This window comes from Cervus elaphus, chromosome 1, assembly GCF_910594005.1.
Source record: "Cervus elaphus chromosome 1, mCerEla1.1, whole genome shotgun sequence".
In the NCBI taxonomy this organism is placed as follows: Eukaryota; Metazoa; Chordata; class Mammalia; order Artiodactyla; family Cervidae; genus Cervus; species Cervus elaphus.
Genome location: NC_057815.1, coordinates 71,011,679 through 71,035,801, shown reverse-complemented (window position 1 = coordinate 71,035,801; position 24,123 = coordinate 71,011,679). Strand labels below are relative to the sequence as shown.

At 36.2% G+C, this 24,123-nt stretch overlaps 1 protein-coding gene across 3 annotated transcripts in view; it reads right to left on the bottom strand.

Moving 5' to 3' along the window:
- The window catches only part of ANO3 (anoctamin 3), a 429,104-nt gene that overhangs the window by 33,489 nt on the left and 371,492 nt on the right, over nt 1–24,123 (bottom strand). For all 3 annotated transcript variants that reach the window (XM_043908234.1, XM_043908242.1, XM_043908249.1), the window contains 5 exons: nt 18,424–18,506; nt 17,866–18,006; nt 17,166–17,330; nt 4,837–4,873; nt 332–443 (listed from right to left, as the gene is read on the bottom strand). In XM_043908234.1, the coding sequence (XP_043764169.1) occupies nt 332–443; nt 4,837–4,873; nt 17,166–17,330; nt 17,866–18,006; nt 18,424–18,506 (538 nt within the window). The remainder of the gene's footprint in view (nt 1–331; nt 444–4,836; nt 4,874–17,165; nt 17,331–17,865; nt 18,007–18,423; nt 18,507–24,123) is intronic.

Here is a 24,123-nt window from a genome sequence, read left to right as displayed (position 1 = left end):
ACTAATGATTGGAGAATCATAATCCAACCCCAGCATGGCATATAGGTCTTATTTATTTTATTGACGTATAGCTGATTTACAATGTTGTACTAATTTCAGTTGTACAGAAAAGCGATTCAATTATATGGCTTTACTTTTTTATTTCAACTTTAATTGGGAGTGGCAGCCAGAAGCACTGTACTAAGTCTTGATTTGAAAAAGCATATGAAGATTCATTGTGACAGTTTTTCAAGGCAGAGGACAAGAATTTGCCACCTCTGTTAACAAACTGGCAATAAAACTGTTGACAGTCTGTCACTCTGCAAAGACAGTGTGTATAAAGTTGACTTACCTCCCCAAAAAGAAAGCAATATAGAAGATAGAACTGTTCAAATTGACAAATTGGAAGAGGAACATCTTCAAAGCAAAGCTGTTTTCCCATTCAGATTCTGTTCGAGGATATTCTAAAAGAAACATAGAGTGTGCTTACACAGATGAAGTAAATGACAAGAAATACGGATACAGAATCAGAAGTCTTATGTTCAAAGTCTGGTTCAGTCATTTACTGAGTCTATAAGCCACTCAATGCCTTTGAGTTCTAGTATCTGCATTTGTAAAAATAGGAATGATAATATCTGTTCCACAGAATTGATGAAAAGATCCAATGAGATAATCTTTAGACATTTTCCACAACTACAAAAGTATGATATCTGTTATTAAGACATAAGGATTTTCATGATTCTCTCTGCTCCTGTCATTTAGAGGTAACCATAAATATTAGATCAGTCTTTCACTCCAAATGTCTATACTTAATTCTGAGACCTTAACTGTCCACGGAGTTCTTTAAAAAAGGAATATTTTGTATGCAGACTGAAGTGGATTAGTAAAGAAAAAAGAGTGCTACATCAGTCAGAAAAGTTTAGTTCTTATCTCAACCTTATACCTAGTTTACTGGTAATCTCAGGCAGGTGTCTTCATGTATTTTGCAATCAGTTTTATAACCTGTGAAATGAGGAATTTAGATAAGATGATTTTAAGAACTCTGTCAACTTAGGGTTCTGACTTCTCAAACAAAATAAAGCAAACAAAAGGCAACAAATAAAGCAAAATCTTCATAAAACTGGATGAAGATGGCAGAATGTACCTCAGCCTCAGCTCCCACTGGATATCCAAATAAGGGATAGAAAACATGTATGCACATCAAAAGTACATATTCTAATATAACTGAAATTTTAAGAAAGATAGAAAATAGATGTGTTCTGACTTAAAGGAGAAGATAGGCCAAAATGTACGCCTGAGTAAAGTGCAGAATAAAGAGGAAACTTTATTCTGGGGAACTCCAGAGTAGGTCTTGGGGAACACCAAGCCCAAAGCAGACAAGTGTCAGAAACAGGCAGGATCTGTGGGGCATCCACAAGAGTGACTGGTTGATAGGCGCAAGGGAGAGCTGTCAGGAGAGCCGACATTTTTGCCTGGGTTGTGTTTTCACTGTCGTTGCCTTCTAAAGAGTTTGTAAATTAAGCAGAAAAGTTATTTAGAAATGAGAATGTGGGTTTTTAAGAAATCCCCTGTGTAAAGTTGTTTTGGGTCTCCATTTTAAATTTTATTGCATCATGATCACAAACATGTCCTGTGTGATTTCTGCCTTGGGACAAAAAAGTTGCAATTTCATTGTGGCCAAATTACATGGATAAGTTTTATCAGTGTATCAAGTGTCTCAAAAGAATATTCACTTTTCTGCTGAGCATACAGCTTATATATATTTAAAGGAAGGCTGCTAGTTATGATATTCAAATACTCTATATTGTGGCTTATATTTTGAGTGTTTATTTGTCAATTTATTTGTGTATTTGTATATTGCTTTCTTAGCTTTGAAGGTTGGTGGAAAAGTATATAGAAATTGACTATTATACTGACCTGGTAGGTTGTTTACCAGTATGAAGTCTCTCTCTTTCTCCCTCAAATATATATTAAATTCTAGTTTGCCTAATATGAGTATGATGACATCAGATTTTATTGTTATTGTTTTCTTGACATAGATGCTTTTATTCCTGGAATGAGCTCTGACAGAATAAAAATTCTTTTCACCAGTTGACCTACTTTGCTTCTTGGAATCCAAGTTTATCTTTATAGATAATCAATACAACAGATAAATCACCATTCATTACTATAGATACTTCATTATTTGAAATAACTGACAACCACTCTGATCTAATTCTCAACAACCAAAAAGCTAGGCTGAAAAAAGTATCACGTTGGATCAAATATTATATATTCTCTTTAAAAAACCTTAATGTGACAGAATTGAAGCTTTATTTTTGTTTATGTGTGATATTTGAAAATAAAACATTTGTGCAAATAAGAAATCAAGAAACAAAGTCTTAAAAGTATTTTATATAACTAGAAAGTTAAACCTAATTTCTAATTTGAAGCACAAATTTGCAAGCCAAAGTTTATACAGAATATAATATCATATATATTGCATAAATATTATTTTTATATACACATGCAATGAAATTAAGTTACTTTAAATAAAATATCAGTATTTTATTAATTTAAAGTAATAAAGCTCATTATTAATTGACAGGTATGAGTCCACAGGCATTATGGTATGAGTTACAGATGGAAAAATCAAATATCAAGTGAAAACTGATGTTCCTGGCAATTAGCATATTCTGCTTCTATAATTAATATTATGGTTCCCCCCAAATTACTTGCTTAGGTTTGCTTTCATCTTGGGCATAAAATACTTTACAAACAAATAAATATAAGGAATCAGAGCTAGAAGAAAGCCTTGAGATATGTAGATCAAGTGTTTTATTACCCAACTGAAGAAACTATAGTTCAGAGGGTTTAAAGAACAATGAAAAAGATCATTCCCGTTTATAGGGCACTTGTCACGTGTCAGGCAGCTAACCTACAGACAGTGAAACAGGAACTATTCTCACTCTCATTTTACCAATGAAGAAACTCACACTCAAAACAAGAAAGAAAGAAAGAAAAGGAGATGGAGCAGAGGGAAGAAGAGGAGATGAAAGAATGGAAAGAAGAAAAAACTTGCTCATAGTCATGTAATTTCCAAGTGACCACATCGTCCAGACCATGAACTAGGGGCTAGTTCTTCCCGCTATACATTGTTTTGTCTCATATTACTCTCATTTGTATATACACTGTAAGGCAAGCAACACATCCTACATGCAGTTACTCCACCACAGTCAGTGGAGTCTGTCGCATCTGAGTTTAAATTCTACTCATTAACTTAATTGGGCTTCCTTGGTGGCTCAGCGGTAAAGAATCCACCTGCAAGGCAGGAGACACAGGAGACACGGGTTTGATCCCTGGGTTGGGAAGATCGACAAGGGATTTAACCAAGATCCTGGGGGAGGGCATGGCAACCCACTCCAGAATTCTTGTCTGGAGAACCCCATGGACAGAGGAGCCTGGCCAGCTACAGTCCATGGGGTTGCAGCGTGGGACACGACTGAAGAAACTTTGCACGCATGCAACTTAATCATCTTGATTTTCTTATCGATAAACTTGGGATACCACTGTCACAGAACTGTGATGGCAATAAAACAAAATAGTAAAGGAGGAGAGTCTAGCTGAGCTCGGTGCCTTGGCTCTGTTGAGTTTTCAAATAATAAAAGATCACTGCTCAAACAACTCAAACTGTAATAAAAATTTTGTACCCAAACTGGGGGACAAAAACTTAAGTTTGAGGACAGAAATAAAGGTATTTTCTGACATGCAGGGTTTTGAGAAGTTTACTTTCCAGGTAGCAAAATAAGAAATTAAGACAGACAAAAAAAGGATCCAAAAAGTATTGTCCAACTGAAAAAAATAAAAAGTGAAGGGAATTACCACAGTGCTGGTCAAAGCAGTGTATGCAGTTGAACACAAGCCCAGAGGGTAACCTGTTGAGACTGGAGTAGACAGTGGTTCAGGCAGGATACCTCTCAGAAGAAAGTGAGTACAATACTTGATGTTTTTGAGTGTATTTAGAGAGAATTTAGAGAAGTTAGAGTTACAGCAGGAAGTTCGGGATAAATCAAGGCAAGTATGCGTAGACAATTAAGCAAAAAAAAAAAAAATTGTTATTATTAGCGTCACGAAAATATAAAGGTAGAAAGGAAGCAACCACAGTACACATCATGCCTTAGATATGAACACAGTTCTGTAGATACATGATGTGAGCACCAATTATACATTAGGCTAAAGCTACCAATACAACTGCTTTGGAAGGAGAACTAATAGTCTGCTTTCACCTAGAGATCGATGGGGAAGTGTGAGGGGGCAGGACACTGCGGAAATAAAGTACGAAGTTCCTGTCTTATTATGGGAAGGCAATCACGTCCCAAAGCTGGAAAACCCAATAAAGGCAGTAGTAGCACGCAATTTAGAAATAGAGCAGAAAAGAACAGAAAACAATGATTAGACTGCTAAAAAGCACTACCTCAGGGTTATGGAAAACAAGAATGGGCAATGTGGCAAGGAGCTGGTATTTATTATAAATCTCTTAATACTCTTTTGCCTTTTAAGTTGTGTACCTGTAATATGACACTGTGATAAAATAAATGTTTCAGGGAAAATTCCAAAGAACTGAAAAGGTAGGGGGGAAAGCAATCCCAAGTAGGCAGAACTAGGTTTGTTAATTTCTACTAGAATTTTGTAACTATATACATTGCTTCTCTATAGTTATATGATGAATTCCAACTTCCTAGGTCCCTTCTTTCATTTTTATTGACAATTATCTAAGTAAAGTTGATATAAAAAATGCTAAAGTATGTAAAGAAACCACAGACTTACATGCCCATGTTATTTTCTTACTAAGGAGTGAAGTAAGAAAAGTGCACTTACCTAAATTAGTGAGAAGGTAAGCAATTTTTTCATAAGCCTGTAATAAGAGAAAGCAGCTAATGTTATTTTCTTTTAGAAAATACTGTTATTTAGACTATTCAATGAAACATCTAAAATTATTCTACAATGTGGCTACATTTTTAATTAAGAAGAAGCACATTTTAAATCTTACTATGTGATGCTTTATATATACATGAGCACACAAAACGTAATAAAAACATGTTGTAAATGTGGCTATATACAGACATGATTTCTCCAATAACTTTTCTGCTAGCTGTCTTTATTTTCACTTTATATGTCAAACAAAAGAGGCTTGAAGATACCCCAAAGACTTTCAACTAGTTAATGGCTGACCTGGGATTTGATAACCAAATTATATTTGCTTTTTTCCTACACTGGAAGGTTTAGTGGAGCTATGTCTTTACTATCAATAAACAATTCTCCTAGCTATGACAATGACAGTGAACAAAGTTGCATTCCTAAACAACAAAGTTGGTTTGGTGGTTATTTAAAACAAGATTCACTAGTCAAATCTGTTGAATCTGTAGTTACGTGAACATTTTTATAACATTTTTTATATTCTGTCACCTTCTCCTTGTCCCACCTTACTCTGTCCGCCACCCATACAGACTCAAGGAAAGAAAATGGATTTTACAATATTACAAGTAAACACAGCTGGAAGCATATATTTATTGCAGATAGAAGGGTGATATATGTGCACATGTAAATATAATTACATGACTCCAAAATTAAACAAATTATTCTTTAGACTATAAATTCCAATAACCCTGCCTATCGGCATGCAAAATCAAAAAGGTATATGCACACATTAAAAGTTGTTCACCTTCCCTGACTGTTCGTTCAATAGAACTAATGTGATTATTCATCTTAACCATGATTCAATCCATCTCTTCCTAAGATCTGAAGCGGTGTCTTCAAACAGAGAGGTTATATTGAGTACAATAGTTTCATTCTACTCCTGGTGCAGTTTTTAAAAAAAATTATACACACGAGTTATCATTTTCAAATTTTAGAGTTAGATAAGTTTGAATTTGTGAGCACAAGAGTTTTCCTGACTTTACTCTTTTCCATGCCCCATTTATCAACTAAGATGATTAGAGAGGTGTCTCCAAAGAGTATGATAAAACAGCCTTATCAATCAGCAAATAGTCCATGAGTAGCTACTGTGCTTCAAGCACTGAATTAAGTGCCCTCATGGGGACTGAGAGAAAATTTTACTTAAGTAACTGCCATTTAGAGTACCTGGCTGGCGCCAAATAGTGTTTTCCATTGGGCTGCACAAAAAGTTCATTCAGGTTTCTCTGTAAGATGTTACAGAAACCAGAATGAAATTTTTGGCCAACCCAGTGTATACTATTTATGTTTGTCCTTACAAAAATATTATCAAATACATATTATGATTTTATGGAATAGGAAACTGAGGTTTAGAATGTTAAGTACCTAGCCTGAGATAATACTTCTAAGCAAGAAGCAAAGTCAGTATTCGGTATAAAGGCTCTCTTGTCTCATATACGCTATGCCTTGTCTCATAAACAATTTCAGATTTTGTCTTAATACTTAGCACATAGACCTGCCCATAATCCCAGGATGGCAACATCTACAGCTTATGTCCCAAGGGACTATAATAATCTAATAACCTTTGAAAGAATTTTACCAGTCAGAAAAGATGCTGTGCCACCCCTGGAAATACCACTTTTGGAAAGGTATCTAGAGTAGTGGAGAGCCTATACCATCCAACGCCCAAATGCTACAGCCTATTGGCACCGTCATGATGATAAACTACAAAATAGCCCTTGCAGTGTGACTCATTAACTCACCCACAAAGTGTAAGAAGAAACCATAATTTAAATATAACCAACTAGATGATATATGACAGAAACCTTGACAGGGGAAGTTGTGAGTGGGGGTGTGTGTGTGTGTGTGCTGGAATGGAGATATAATTGAGGGAGGAGAAAATAAAGGAATTCAGGGTCAGTTGTTCTGCTTACTACATTATATACAGGTAGTGAATGTATGGGGGCTTCCCAGGTGTTGTGGTGGTAAAGAATCCACCTGCTAATGCAGGAGAAGCAAGAGACACCTCCCGGGTTCAATCTCTAGGTCGGGAAGATACCCTGGAGTAGGAAATAGCAACCCACTCCAGTGTTCTTGCCTGGAAAATCCCAGGGACGGTGGAGCCTGGTGGGCTGCCATCTATGGGGTCGCACAGAGTCAAACACGACTAAGTCTAAAGTGACGACTAAGTCTAAAGCGATGACTAAGTCTAAAGCGACTCAGCAGCAGCAGCAGCAGCCAGTATTCTTGCCAGGGAAATCCCATGGACAGAGGAGCCTGGTGGGCTACAATCCATGGCGTCACAAAGAGTTGGACGGGAAGAAGAATTCATGAAAGAGTGTATGTATACATTATATGAATCTGCATCATTATACATATATATATGTAATATACATGTCTTTAAAATACATATATAAATAAAATAAATTTTAAAAATATATAAAATACCATACAGTGAACCTAAGCTTTTAAAAATCATCCACAAGTGCATTCAGTAAGCCAATATTCTCTTAGTCATGCATACTGGGTTAAAAGTGTTTATTAGAAATTTCTAATGAGTCAGGTACTATCCAGGGAACCAAATGACAGTGAACCAAATATAGTCTCTACCATTATGGAATTTAAATTCTGGTGCTCAGAGACATATGTCAAAGAAATACGTACTTTGCCAGGAGATGCAAAGTACCAAGAGGAGAGATGAAGCAGGCTGACGGGTAGAGAGCAGTGGTGGCACAGAGTGCTTTGGAGAGGCTGATCAGGGAGGCCTCTAAGAGAGGGAGACATCTGAGCAGAGAGCTACCTGGAGTGAGGGAGCCAAAAAGAGATGGGGCTAAGTATCTGGGAGACATGGAGACAGTGAGTGCAAATGCCTGAGCCTGCCATGCACTTGGTGTGTTTCCTGAAGGTGGAGAAATAAGAGCAATGGGGTGGAGCTGCAAAGGAAGTAACAGATGAATCAGAGAGATCTCAGAGGGAAATACTTTTATGGTGTCTCACAGGCTGTGGTGAGGACTTCAGAATGCATTCTGAGCTAAAAGTCATCATCTCCCCAATTAATGCTTTGTTTTGGGGTGTCATGAGAAATCAATTGGGAAAAAAGTGGCAAAGACATTTGCTGTGAAGGGGCAAAATTCAGGAGTTCTACACTTGCTTTAATGTTCTTCATCTCCAAGTCAGATGCTCACAATCTAACTTTCATTGTAAAAGGAGCTCCAAATGGACAGATGCAGAATCAAAAAGAGTTTTCAGTTTTCTAGGAATTCTCCTTTTTTAATTTCTAGAAATTGTTGACATACACATGAACAAACTAAACAAATACATTTAAAAAAGCTAATCTTCTTATTAAATGAGTCATTTGTCATTGCTTCCTTTAGAGGTCAAGATGTGTGGTCCAACACTTTGATCCACCCTATTTCATAATAACCTTTTTGCATTGTAATTATCAGTTAAGGAAACTTGAGTACATTTTGAGGTCTTTGGGGATCAGGCCCATGGAAGAAACACAGAAATGCATGCTCTGGACTCTAGAGACAGAAGGGGATTAATATGTGGAAGAGTCTGATACTACAAAGCTACAGTCATCAAGACAATATGGTACTGCCACAAAAACAGAAATATAGACCAATGGAACAAGATAAAGAGCCCAGAGATAAAATCCACACCCTATGGGTAACTTATTTTTGACAAAGGAGGCAAAAATATACAATGGGGCAAAGATAAGCCTCTTCAATAAGTGGTGCTGGAAAAACTGGACAGCTATGTGCAAAAGAATGAAATTAGAACACTTACTAATGCCATACACAAGGATAAAGTCAAAATGAATTAAAGACCCACATTTAAAACCAGAAACTATAAAACTCTTAGAAGAAAACATAGGCAGAATACTCGATGACATAAATCAAAGCAAGATATTCTATGACCCACCTTCTAGAGTAATGGAAATAAAAACAAAAATAAATAAATGGGACCTAATTAAACTTAAAGCTTTTGCACAGCAAAGGAAACTACAAACAAGGTGAAAAGACAACACTCAGAATGGGAGAAAATAATAGCAAAGGAAGCAGCTGACAAAGAATTAATTTCCAAAATATATAAGCAGCTCATACAACTCAACATCAGAAAAACAAACAACCCAATCAAAAAGTGGGAAAAAGACCTAAACAGACATTTCTCCAAAGAAGACATACAGATGACTAACAAACACAGGAAAAGATGCTCAACATCTTTCATTATCAGAGAACTGCCAATCAAAACTACAAGAAGATACCACCTCACACTGGTCAGAATGGCCCTCATCAAAAAGTCTACAAACAATAAATGCTGGAGAGGGTGTGGAGAAAAGAGAACCCTCTTGCACTGCTGGTGGGAATGTAAATTGATACAGACACTATGGAAGATGGTATGGAGAGTCCTTAAAAAACTAGGAATAAAACCACCATGTGACCCAGCAATCCCACTCTTGGGCATATAACCCCCAGGAAACCAAAAATGAAAAAGACACATGTACCCCAATGTTCAATGCAGCACTATTTACAATAGCTAGATCATGGAAGCAACCTAGATGTCCATTGACAGGTGAATGGCTAAATAAGCAATGGTACATATATATAATGGAATATTACTCAGCCATAAAAAGGAATGGATTTCAGTCAGTTCTAATGTGATGGATGAGCCTAGAGCCTATTAGAGAGAGTGAAGTAAGTCAGAAAGAGAAATATAAATATCATATACTGATGCATATATACAGAATCTAGAAAGATACTACTGATGAATTTATTTTCAGGGCAGCAATGGAGAAACAGACACAGAGAACAGACCTAAGGACGTGGGGGGAGATGGAAGGGAGGTTCGGGAGGGAGTGGACATTTGGTGTACCTATGGCTGATTCTTGATGTGTGACAGAAAACCACAAAATTCTGTAAAACAAATATCCTTCAATTAAAAAAATAAACAGGCAAAATATAAATAAGTATTGTGGATGAGTCCAGAACCAGCATGGAATACTTAGAACAGCCCAGTATATTCAAGGTTTTTATTTTTATTTTTTTGGTTACAGCATGCTCTATGCATGGCACATGGATTCTAAAATGAGAGGAAGAATATCAAAAGGAATTTATCCTTTTATTGGCAATGCTGAAATAGTTTAATTGGCTTAATTCCAGCTATTTCAAACTATAAGAGTACTTCTGCTGTGATGTTTCTATTTTTTTCTTCAAAATTATGCATTAATCATGAGGCCAGACAGCTGTCATGCTATTGCAATCTATTCTTTAATTAATTAAGAATTAAGATAAATTAAGAATTAAGAATCTTGTTGTCAAGCAACGAGAACATACATTTTTAAAATAACTGCATTTTAATTTTTCATTAAAAACTTTTGGGAAATATTTCCTGATGATGGCTAAGCATGCTATTTATGGTATCTTCAATAGCATATTTTCAGGGTCAGTAAAATAATGAAGAAAAAGGATGATGGGATTTATAAAAAGAAAGTCCTGGTTTTAAATTCTGGCTTTGAAGTTTTTTAGCTGTCCTCCTGGTAAAAGATGTTAAAGATAATAACTTGAAATTTTAGCTACTGTTAAATTATTTGTAATCTGTATTTGGAAGATGTGATGTCTGATCTTGGCTGTGTATTAAAATTACCTTATATCCCTTAAATCACTGATTTTGTAATGCTATTTTGGGGACTGACTGGATCAGAATCACTTGGAGAACATTATGGGTTATTTTTTGTTTTAAATACAGACTTCATAGTCCTACAAAGAAGATTCTGAATGAGACTCAGGGATCTGTAGTTTTTCAAAAGTGTTTCAGGTGATTTTATGAGTAAAAAATAGGAAACAACCCTTTAAATTACTTTTATGATCTGTAAAATGGGCCTGTCATCAAATTTTTATTATCTTGACCCATATCTCTCTCCCAAATTGAACATTTCTTTAGGAGTGGCTCGATCCACCTATTTTAAAAGCTTAGAGAATGTGTATTCTTTGATTATTAATTTGAATGAAAATAACAAGGGCAGAAAACCTGAAAGACAGTGAAAATATAATTCCAATAACAAAAATAATTTTGAGCACATATGATATTCAAAATGCTAGGATATTTGAAGAATAAAATATTTAAAATGTCTTCAAAAATAAATTCTACATGTCTTTTAGTCATTCGGCAAGACCTGGAGATACAAACATGAGGAAGCTACAGTCCCAGTTCTTGAGGAGTTGATACCCTGATAGTGGGAGAAAAGGCATGTCCCAAGCACTGTAACAGAAGAATATTCACAAAAGGGATTGTTTAATTCTACCAGGAGAGTCTGATAAAAATGGAGAATAGACCTGCCCAAGTACCTATGAGAAGAGACACAAAGAAGAGATTATTTCATTTCACATATGGAACTGAGAAAAATTTTAAGAAGGAAGTGATCCTTAACTGGAATTTCCAAAGATGAAGAGATATTCTCCAAGGAGATAAAAGGAAATAAAGGCCAATAGAGGAAGCACTGTGAACCAGGAAATGGGTATGAAATAGCAGAATGCCAGGGAGCAAGCACAAGTGAATCAGTAGGCTGCAGTGCAGGGTGCGATAGACAGGGAGGGGACAGGACACACCACCAAATGAGGAGAGAAGGGAAAGCCGGTTTTAATAATGGAGGCCCTCCTTGCCATTGATATAGAGGCAGCGGGAACCTGTTAGACAGACTCGAGTACAAGATTACAATGTAATTTAGAAAGGCCATTGCAGCAGTGGAATGAAAGGGAGATGGGAAGAGGTGAAAATACAGACAGGAAGACTAATCAGTTAAAGCCTGTGGCAACAGTTCAAGTTAACAATGATAAGCAGCTGGCTGAACGAAGGAAGCAGAAGCGAGCCTGAGGAGCAGGGTATGAATAGGAGAGATGTTATGGAAGTACAATTCACATTAGTCACTGATATGATGAAGGAGAGAGAAGTAATGCATGAATAATGACTTAAGGTTTCAGTCTGTGTACATTAAATATGAAAAATTCCAATTAAACATATTTGGCTGATTTAAACTATTTTCCATGCAGTTATTTTGTAATTCCATGTATATGACTTATAGCCAAAAAACATATTAAGTTAATAGAGTATTTTGACCGAGTCCAAATCCCTCATTTGGGGAATACAGTTTCATGAAGTCAAGTTACTAAGGAACAAAAAGTACATTTCTATGAGCTGTATATTTAGTGTTGGTCTTAAAATAGCAAAAAGCAGCATTTGGTATTCCAGGTGAATCCTTTTGGTGGCATGTTTTTTAAAGGATCTGATATTTTGATATCAATTGATATTCATCTATCCTTATTTGAATAAGTTTTTAAATTAATCTTGTGTGTTCAGGTGTTTGATAGGACTGTTTGATAATCTGTGAAGTGTCTTAACATCCTGAGAAGGAAGGAAATGCATAAATTTGGAAGGAATTTTTTATATGGATTGAATCTGAGAAAGGTAACATTCCCTTCACATTTGTTGAGTAGACTGCATAGTTCTTCAGTTCAGTCACTCAGTAGTCTAACTCTTTGTGACCCCATGGACTGCAGCATGCCAGGTTTCCCTGTCCATCACCAACTCCCGGAGCTTGCTCAGACTCATGTCCATAGAGTCGGTAATGCCATTCGACCATCTCATCCTCTGTCGCATAGTTCTTGCCTGAGGCTAAATCCATTTTAAAATTTTCTCCTGAGTTAGTTGCAAGGGCAAAGGACAGGTTGTATGGCCTATTTCACTTTCAAGAATCCCTGTCTTTATGCAAATGTTCAACAAGTAGAAATAAACATTTAAAAGAGAAAAGTCAGCTGTTTTCTCCTGGGAACTATGGATGCTTGTTTCTTAGCTCTAGGCATTTACATGGGCTTTTGTATTTAATGAAGCAGAGCTAGTGGGAGCCTGGTGGCTACAGCCCATTGGACACAGCTGAGCACATGCATGCATGCACACACACACTCATACACACAGTGGGATTTTAAGGATCTCAAAGGATGGTTTTTATAACAAAAATAGTACTATCTTCACCTGTCTCTAGAGGTCTTTTTTATCTGTAAAATGCAAGTACTTTGGAAGAAAGAATACATTAAACCTCATCAAAAATATAAACTTAGTGAGAAGAAGCTGTGTCTGAACCTATGAGAGGAGTGCATGTTGGAGGGTTAATTGTGATTCTCAGAAAGGAGTGGTCACTGAGCAGAGGGACTAGAGGGGGAGTAGAATCAGAGGGCAAGGGACTGGGGATTGAGAAGCACTTGGAATAATACAAAACTGGAGTGTGGTACATCAGTGGGAACTTTCGTCAAATTTCCATTTTTTGCAATATCACTGATAATAGGAAGAACTTTTGTAGGGAAAATGTTTGAGGATAAAATTTCCTAATTAATTCAATGCAGTTCTGATTGTAACAAGTCCTTCAGTCTAACTGAAAGGATCAGTAATCTTCTGGGCAGGGACTAAGGACTGAACACTGAATCTGGGAGCTCTGTTACCAGAGCGGTCATGCTTGTCTTCTCAAGCAAAAATTAATCACATTTGGCTTCTTCATTGTCTTTGTCTGTGAAATATTGTCCATTTTCAAAAATATGAGCTCATTTCTGTACTTAAGATGTATTTGAAGATCAGTAGGTCTCTGGAACAAATTGCCAAATAAACACAGGAACAAAGGGTACGTTTTTGAAGGCAATAATAATTGATGGGGGGAGTTGAGATTAACAGACATGAAACCATTAACATTGATTATCTCCAATGGGTACAATTAGTTTATGGTAGGAAGGGAGGAGACTGGCATTTTAGATTGAGAAAAGTGATTTTCATCTAATATTTTAAATATCCTTATACTGTCATTAGTTTTATAAGAACAATGTGGCTATTTTATAGTTCAATGCTAATAAATAACAGATTTAAAAAATAAATTTAAGAGAAAATAAAATTAAGACATATAAAAGAACAAGACTACTGAAATTAGCATAGTGTAATGTTATGATTTCTGTATGAAATAAGTACACATTTCAATTTTCTTATATTTAGATGTATATTTGATGAAAAGACATAATACAACAACCTGTATGTGATTCTTTTTCCCTCTAGCAGCACTGAGTATTTACATATTTATAGGTAGCAGATAACATTTAAAGAAAAAAGAGTAAAAAATTATTAAAAAATGCAGATATGGCCTGAAGAATTTAGAAGGATCAAGGAAAAGATCATTAGCATTTCTGTATCTTGAACTGAAGGGCAATAATCAAACTCTGTTATTTAAAGATGAGAAAAATAGGAAAAAATAAAGAAAATTTGGTATTTTGCAGGAAAAGAAATGAGAGTATAAATAGACTTATAAAGAGAAATAAAAATTCAAAGCATTGAACAAATAGGAAGAAAATGAACATTTATTGAACACTTGTATTCACTAGAAGCAGATTTCATTTCATCTTTCAATCCCCCTAGGCATTTGTCTTATTACCCTCATTTGAAAGATCAAGATATTAAAGTTCAAAGATGTTATGCAGGGTAGTCAGGATCACACAGGTCAAGGAGCAAATCTCTGTTTTGCCTGTGTTTAAAGTCCATTACTTTTTATCTGGACAGTCTGTTGAGGAACTGACAATACAAACTGATGAAAGCCTGGACTGTGTTCAGAGGGGCAGGAGAGAGGGGAGAGCATAAATGAGGACAGAAGGAACAGAGACAGAGAGAGAGAGTGTGTGTGCGTGTGTGCACGCCTGCGTGTGAGTGTCCTGGGATGCTATGCACCATCAGTAAACCTATTCTTTACTCGGTGAAAGACAAAACTTTAAAAATGACCTGAAATTGCTACCTAAAGCTACCTAAGTGGCTGTGGTTTTATGAGTGACTCATATACAAAGTAAAAATAAGTACATTCCAATTCTGATTTGTTCCAGATTTTATATCATGGTAGAATGTATTAAAAGTAAAGACTATTTTTTCGGATTATAAATCAAAACCTAAATATAGAAATAAACATTTAAATGAACGGAAAAAAATATCAAATAAAATATTATCCCACTCCTGAAATATAACCACTATTAACATTTTATTGTCATTCTTCAAAATGTAGGCGTGTTCCAAGGGAAATCAAGTGAAACTGTATATCCTTCTTATGTAACTGTATGTCATGTACTTAAATAATATTAAAATGTAATATTCAACCAACCTACCATGATTAGGAAAATGAATCAATTTAAAATCATACCAGCTTACTGCTAGTGTTACCTAGAAATAAATACATTAACCACTAAAGCCTTCTTTTCCTTAGATAAACAATTTCTTTCACTATCTGCCAGAACAGTTAACATAAGAATGAAAAATATAAAAATCTGTTGTATAAAATCCATGTTGTGAATGGCTCCTCCTTCACTATGGTGATTTTGTGCAACATAAAACCTATACTACCCACCTTTCATAGATTACCACACAGGCCTCTCAATCCTAGCTCTGTAGTTTTTCAATGTTTATTGTTCATTTCAATCCATGTGTCAAAGCATAAATTAAAATACTGTATGGCTTACTTGGAGATACAGTAAAAAAAAATATTCTCCTTCTACAAATAAACTGAACCTGAAGAAAGCAAACTCCAGCAGAAAATATTAACTATTGCCCTTGCATTGAAATTTACCCGTTTCTTGCAGTGACTATTCACTTTTCGCTTAAGAACTTCCCTGGTTATTTTAAAGTTAAATAGAAAATGGTTCCAGTCCCTTCCCGACTAATCATGTAACAGCACTGTCAATCTAGTTTGGAACCAGATGCATATTACCTGTTTATGTTATCAACATCATTATGCATGTATTGGTCAGCTGTCTACATGAATTATCATGTAAATAAATATGCAAGCACTAATACTTACTAAATGCACAATCTGGGACAAGTTATTTAAGCTCTCTGAACTGTAGTTTCCTTATTCACATAATGGAAAGAATATTGACCTTGTGGTGATATTGGAAGAATTAAAGGAAATAAATTGTTCTAAATAAGTGCATCAATGCCTCCTGTCTTGAGAGAAAATGGGACCCCAACCACAGACCTTGCTAAAGGGGCAGACCTAAGCATAATGCTGTCCTCTCAGCCACAGACATTTGGTTCACAAGTTAATTGGTATGTGTCATGTTGAACCAATTACATGCACTCTCTGAGAAATTAGCACATTAAAACACTGGATGATCTAAGTTAAATAAACTACAGAAACTGACCACCAAGGTCATGAAGTTAGAGTCAGTGAAGATAAGAAAAGCGTATCAATGCACCAGCACACCAGACACTGACACGGAGGCCACTGTTAGGCAATATAGTCTTTCGCTGATAAAAACAGTCTCTTCCTGTGAAAACAAATGCAAATAGAATCATTGCTTAGGAAAAAAAAAAAAAAAGATGGGAATGGAAGAGAGAAAGAGAGAAAGAGAAAGGAGAAACAGGGAGAGAAAGACAGAAAGATGAAGAGGAAGGGAGGAAAAATACTTAGTCTCAGAGAAATGCAAATGGAGAAGCTGTCTGTTTTCCATTTCACATGAGGTCTTGGAGGTAACAAGGCTACACTTTCAAACAGAATTTCCTATATCTTTCCAATAAATTCTCAGAGTTTGAATTTGTTGGACTGGTTTTCTAATCCTAACAATTCCTATCTGAATGAAAAGAGCATAGCTTCATGCATAAAAAGAGCAGAGCACCCTTTCCAGCACACACGAGATACTTGATGAGTGGAAGCTATCACTAAACGAAGTGATAAACCTAAGACTTCCCTGCTGGTGCAGTGGATAGGAATCCACTGCCAATGCAGGGGACACTGGTTTGATCCCTGTTTTGGGAAGATTCCACATGCACCTGTGTGTCAAAGCTACTGAAATCCATGTGCCTAGAGCCTGTGCTCCACAAGAAGAGAAGCTACTGCAATGAGAAGCCAGGGCGCTACAAAGAAAAGTAGCCCTCGCTTGTTGCAACTAGATAAAGCCTGTGCAAAGCAACAAAGACCCAGCACAACCAAAAATAAAAATAAATAAATAAATAAACTACAAATTCAAAGAGCAAGGAAGACAATACAACTATCATGGATTTTAATTTTAAAAAATATCATGTAAACCACATAAATGAAATACTTCCTGCTAAGCCCAACTGTCTTTGCCAGAAATGATACTTGGCCTTATTTTGGCTTCTTATAAATCCAATCCAAGTATAAAGGAAACACAGACCTCTCCTCTACCCACCCCCTTTACACCTACTGAAAAATTGTAAACACTTACAACATTCAGTGCCATAATGATTACAAAATTGATACAGACTGCAGCAGCGGAAGTTGCAAACTGCCAGTGTTGTTTGATGAAATTCCACTTGAATGATGCAAACTGTTCCATGACAACCAGGCGATACACCACAACGGCAAACACTGCCGTGATCACCAGAGAAATCTACAAAATGGGAGACCAGAGAGACATCCATGTTTTGCATTATTAAAAAAATAAAAGCAACAACATAGATTCAAAATATTGAACCCAAAAGCGAAAGAAATTTACTTTTCCAAGAAAGCGTACATAAATTTAAAATTTCCTTTAAAGAACTGACTTACATTAGAGTCAAAATAAAGAGTGTAAGACTCAGTTGTTATAGTGTGATATGTTGTTCAAATCTCAACTGTCACATACATGCTTGGTTTTAAAACAGAGTATCTAATTTTAGGACGACTTACATAATTTCCATTTTATCTTAGGTGATCTTTGTTTCTCCCAGACAGTATTTTATTTAAAAATATGCACAAGCTCCCTCTGCAATTACTGCATGACCTGCTGTGATTTTTACTTTGTTTAATAGTATGTATGTACCACCAACATACTGAACAGGATACAGTTTCTTACCCCCTCAGGGTCACAAAATGAGTTGATATTCTAGAACTGCTTTCTAAACCTGGAATCCCACAATATTCTGAGATTGATGGTTCTACTTTACCATGAAGAATATTCCTGAAATAGAAACAAGAAGACGAGTGACTTTGTCTGAGGAAGGCTGATGTGGCTCAGGTTTTCCACTGATAGGATTCACTCGCTCCATCTTGTAATACTTTGCTTCGAACTGGGGACGAAGGGTTTCCTATGAGAAAAACTAAAGTTAACTAAATATCTAAGGCATAAATTAAAAAAATCATCCAATATTGACTAAATTCCTGGAATTTGGCCTACTTCTATGTCAAGTCTTGGCAAAGACGCAACTTGTAAAAAATTAGATGCAAGATATTTTCCAAATAAACCCTAAACCATATTTTAATTAGCATGATTTTCCACTAATGGAATTTAAAGAAACATTATAGAAGTGCTCTGAGAAAAGTACATATTTCATCATTGGTGTCTATTATATTCATAAAATAATAATGTTGTTAGTAAAACAAAAAAAATCAAGGGAAAACTGAATGGTGTTTAGCTGCTTCCTGCTTAGATGTTAAGGCAGTGAGTGATTTCCTGCACCATATGTTATTCCAGTTTCTTATCTCCTAGTCTCTTAACATCTTACCTCCTCTTCTTCCCATTCAATAAGGTCCCAAGTATAGGTCAGTGTACTTCTTCTCCTTTTCCAAAACTCCAGGAAGACTGTGGCTATTAATAAGAATAATAATATTACTATTATAATTCTTACCTGACAACATCACATTCTGTAATCATTGCCTTTCTTCTTTGAATTGATGCATTTACATCATATTATTAAATAATTAAAATTAACTACATTTGTATTAAATTCATACAGCTGCATGTTTTCTTCCCTTACCTTCTTCTATGTAAATTATCAACATGCACTCTCAATGGAGAGTGATTCTTTTATTGGAAAAAATAAGCAGAGACTTTTGTTAGCATGACCTTGATCTTGTGAGGCTGAATTGGAGATGAAGCTGGAGGATAAGAGGCCTTCAGTGGAAAAGGGAGCTTAGTTATCAGGGAAAAGCTGGGTTTCCTGTGCATCATGGAGGTAGAAGAGCATTTCGGAAAAGCTGAAGATGACGCCCAGTAATTCTGCTCCTTAGCAACTATGCATTTATTTTTTCACTCCTATCTCGCTATCGTGCATACTTTTCTCAACATTACAAAAATTTCACAGATGCACATGCTGCATCCAGTTCTTGTGCCTTCATGTCTCATGTCCATTTCCAGTGGCTTTCCTTTGTGATCCAAATTCAGTGGCACAGAGTGACAGAACCACAGGGTCAAGCATGTAAGAGGAGTAAGGTTCTATGTATAGTTTGAAGTTATTTATTTTAAATTTACAAAAAACAAGGTCCAGAGTGATCAATATATATCACTGACCTTGCCAAAGCATCTAGAACTTTTTCCTGTAGCTGTTTTTTTCCCACACTTGAATGTTAAGTCTCTTGAGGGCCTTTTTCCCTTAGCATTTTACTGCTTTGCACACCAAAAATGTTTAATAAATTAACTGAATTACTGAACAATTCAGGGATTGCAACTCTAACTCCTGGGAAAGTGTTCTTTGCATTATTCCAGAGGTTTTCATGGAATGCTCCATGGAATTTCACTGAAGACATTGGAAGAGAGTCCCTTGACAGAGAATCACTTTCTTTATATAAATATATATTGAGCAGTCATGTTCAAATTTTATTTGGAAATATAATCATTGTTGAAAAAGTTTTAAAAACTATTTCACTATACTTTGAAGAAGGGGAGTGGCTAGTGAGAGGGGTATCAGGGGCAAGAGGTCAGTTCCAAACAAAAATGAAGTAATGTCTGAATATATTGAGCCCCCAAAAGAATTCCAAGTATTGTTTTCACCAGAAGAGATAAGGATTTGAAGCCTTCTTAAAAGGAAACCCAGCTGAAATGAGAGTGTGTCAGAGCAAATGCTTGGCCACATCAATGTGGACAACACCCGAGAACAACTGAAGAGCCTTCCATTCCCCAGATATTTCTTCAGCAACATCTGCAAGCATAATGTGCTTCCCCACACAGCATTGCAACATCACTATACATGAGGTAGAAACAGAAACCTCACTAAACAGGTTCTACAATTAACAGAAGGGCCACGCATATGGGACATTTTAAATTTCCCTGCTTAGGATAAGTTACTGATTTTCTGGTTAATGCCTTACAGAAATGCATTTAGTAGAGTTTTTTTTTTTTTTTTCCTGCATGTGTATGTAGTAGACTAACCAATGGAAAGAGCCCATAAATATGTATGAAATAGTAGATTTTGAATATTTGGGCTGGATTGTACTTGACTCAGTCACCACTGGTTAGTTGTAGAACTGGCTAGTCAAGACCTGCTTGCCTGGTTAAATTTCCTCTTTGTCCAAAGACACGGAATCTTTTTCTAACTTTACTTCCAGTTTTCCTCTCCTCCCTCTCTCTCAAAGTACTAAGTAAGAAATAAAACAACACATATCTATGTTCTAAAAACACGAGAAAGCCAGTATTTGATATAAGCACTGAAAATCCTTACCAATTTCTAAAATCAGACATTCTTCCCCATAGGAAACTTCATTAAGAAATAAGAAGCTACACATAAATATCATTGGGCTATATTAAAATATGAGAACTCTCATCACAGTCTTGACCAGAGCAGATTCTTAAATTAGATGAATGTGTCTAAGTTAACTCTTCTGTCACTCAATATGGTATTGGCATTTGTACATTAAATAGGCATTCAGTAGCACCTGTTCACATTAAAATGGATACTAAATGAACTGCTAAAAAATTAGGTGTCTACATAAATAACTTGTTAGATTTTTGCCATGTATTTTTAATTAATACAATTTAATCTTTTTAAAGTTCTGGATTTATTTTTCTCGGGACCTTTCTTCTTCTTACCATTCAACTATTTGATATAATTTCTTTAATTAACTCGGTGGAATATTTTCTGATTATATATATAACACCAATGAAAGGAACAGAAACAGCCCCTGTCTTACTTCTGAAATCTAGGAATGCCTGCTATTTACAAGGCTTTCAGTAAATGTATGCTGAATGAGTAAATTAAACTGTAAAGAATAGAAGTCACCTACAATTCCACATTCATAAACAGTCACTACTGCAATTTTGGCAATCCCATCCGAAGTATTTTACTTAAGAAGTGTTATTTAGGGCTGATATGTTGCTAATGCTCAGAGATACAATCATTTGTTGTTCAGTTGCTAAGTCATGTTCACCTTTTTGCAACCCCATGGACTGCAGCTTGCCAGGCTCCCCTATCCTTCACTATCTTCCACAGTTGCTCAGATTCATGTTCACTGGGTTGGTGATGTTCTCTAACCGTCTCATCCTTGGCTGCTCCCTTCTTTTGTCTGCAATCTTTCCCAGCATCAGGGTCTTTTCAAACGAGTTAGCTTTTCACATCAAGTGGCCAAAGTACTGGAAATTCAGCTTCAGCATCAGTCCTTCCAAAGAATACTCTTAGGATTGACTGGATTGATCTTCTTGCTGTCCAAGGGACTCTCAAGAGTCTTCTCCAGAGTCTTCTCCACAATTCAAAAGCATCCATTCTTTGTTTTGTTTTTTCTCTTTTTCTGTCATAAATGAGCAACCAGTATGGCATATCTTGTTGTTCATTTATGACAGAAAAAAGAAAGAAAAAACAAATTCATAACTGAACTCTCTAAAGGCATCATGCCCTTCACAGGTTGGCCCTTCCTCTGCAGGAAACCTTCACCTGGATGAGGTACATGTAGAGTTAACCCCTGGAACAGCTCTGGCCTCCAGGGAAGTGCTTCAGAACTAAAATCAATATCCATCCTGATTGGCCAGTAAAGAGTCCTAGTTCTAAGCATTGTTAAATATTTGTCTTTTCACCTTATAAACATCCCCCTGGAATTGAATCCTTAGAAATGTACTTGACATCATAGGTGGATGCCAACAACTATCAAAGAAATTACTAACTTCACTTTTACAATAAGTGCAATTTATCTTTTTATCAAGTTACAGTGACCCCCAAAAGACCATTTAGGAAGAGCTATGTGGTGCTGGAGAAAGAGCATGGCTTGGGGTATGGATGTTCTGGGTTTGAGAGCTACTTATATTCTTTTCTAATTATGTGACCTTGGAAAAATGCCTGAAAAATGATAATCCTTTGTTTTCACAATTTAAAAACAAGAATAGCAAAATCATCTTCTTAGAGGTGTTGCACAAATTAACTAAGGTATAATTTATAAGTGATCTAACTATTATTCATTCATTTGAAGAATATAATAGATCATGTTGTTGCTTATTAGCTAAGTCATGTTCAACTCTTTACGACCCCATGGACTGTAGCCCACCAGGTTCTTCTAGCCATGGGATTCTCCAGGCAAGAATACTGGAGTGTGCCATTTCCTTCTCCAGGGACTCTCCTGACCCTGGGATCAAACCCACATCTCCTGCACTGGCAGGCAAATTCTTTCCCACTGAGCCAGCAAGGAAGCCCCATAATAGATTATAATAATCTTTTTTTCAACATTCTGTTAGTTGTTATACATAGGGAACTTGGTAGACAGAGTTCTTGGTTTCATTGAATAAAGTTACAATATATTTTTCTGTAGGGAACAGGAAGCTTTTTCAATTATTTATATTTTGACTTTTATAAAAATTCAGTCATATGTGTCATAACACTGCCTATCTTTTTATGGTGACCCAGAAAACCGTTTATATTGTTCTTTTTCTTCTTTTGTATTTAAGACAGTAAAGCTGCCTCTAGAGCAGAGGTTCCCAACCTTTGGGCCACAGACCAGTACCTTCTGTCAGATCAGTGGCAGTGTCAGATTAGAAATCAAGTGCACAATAAATGCAATGTGCTTGAATCATCCTGACTCCATTCCCCTGCCCCTGGTCCAATGAAAAACTGTCTTCCATAAAACTGGTGAAGTGCAGTGAAGTCAAAGCTGCTCAGTCATTTCCAACTCTTTGCAACCCCCTGGACTATACAGTCTATGGAATTCTCCAGGTCAGAATACTGGAGTGGGTAGCTGTTCCTTCTCCAGGGGATCTTCCCAACCCAGGAATCAAACCTACGTCTCCCACATTGCAGGCACATTCTTTACCAGCTGAGCCAAGAATACTGGAGTGGGTAGCCTATCCCTTCTCCAGTGGATCCTCCCAACCCCGGAATCGAACCAGGGTCTCCTGCATTGCAGGCGGATTCTTTACCAACTGAGCCATCAGGGGATCCCATAAAACTGGTCCCTGGTGCCAAAAAGGTTGGGGACCACTGCTAGAACAAATAATTCAATTCAAAATTATTTTTGAGAGCACAATGTCTATTATTAGAGTGCACAAAGAAAAAAAGAAAATGAGTTGCATCATAGTCTCAAAGAGGAAGAAGAAAACTACCATTATAGAGCACTTTCAAATTTCCAGACTTTGTGTTAGACATATTTTTAATTAGCTCCTATCATTTCCACAACAACTCAGGTGAAATAAAGCTTATTATCTCCTTCAGTAGAGAAGCAAATCGAAGCTCTTGGAGATTAAGTTACCTGAGGAAGTCACTTGGCTGAAATTCAAATCTAATCCAAACACTGACCTTTTTCTATACTAAAGGAAAAACTATTGCTAAACATGGTCTGATACAGAACTTTTTGAGCTACATAATCTGCAACATCCTTCTGGGAAGAAATTAGCATCACAGACAAAATGTTTGAGCAGATTTCTAATAGACCTAAATATTAACCAGAAGTCTAGAGTCTGACAGCCTTTTTTGTTTTGCTTGGAGTCTAAAAATGATTACTAACAATTTTCTTTTCTTATAAATGTCTCTACCAAGACAGAAATCTTTGCATTGGTCTTTGAGAAGACTTTTCCTTTGCAGTCAAACTTGAATAAAAATTGACACGTTATAACTTAATTTTCTGAAAAGACTATTATTTTTCCTTTATTAGACCACTGTAACTGAATTTGTGAAGACGGACATGCAGAAGTAAGCATAATGCTTCTTGGTTCACAATTCAAGCAAACACTCAGTTAGTCCCAGAATAATTAAACTGCTTCTATTTACAATTTTGATGTGTCTAATAGCTCCCTGTAGACATAGCCAGAATCTCTGATTTTTCCAAATATGGTTGAGGGAGTGGCCAAGTGTTTTTGATAGCTAAGTATTGCAAGGTTTCAATAATTAGGGATACATTTAGTTTGCATTTAGTGAGATATGTTTATGTGATTTGCAGGCACTTCCAAGTGTTGTTCAATTATTGCCAGTTATCCTAATGTAGCAATGGGTTCTGAGGCGACTCCTCCAGTTCAC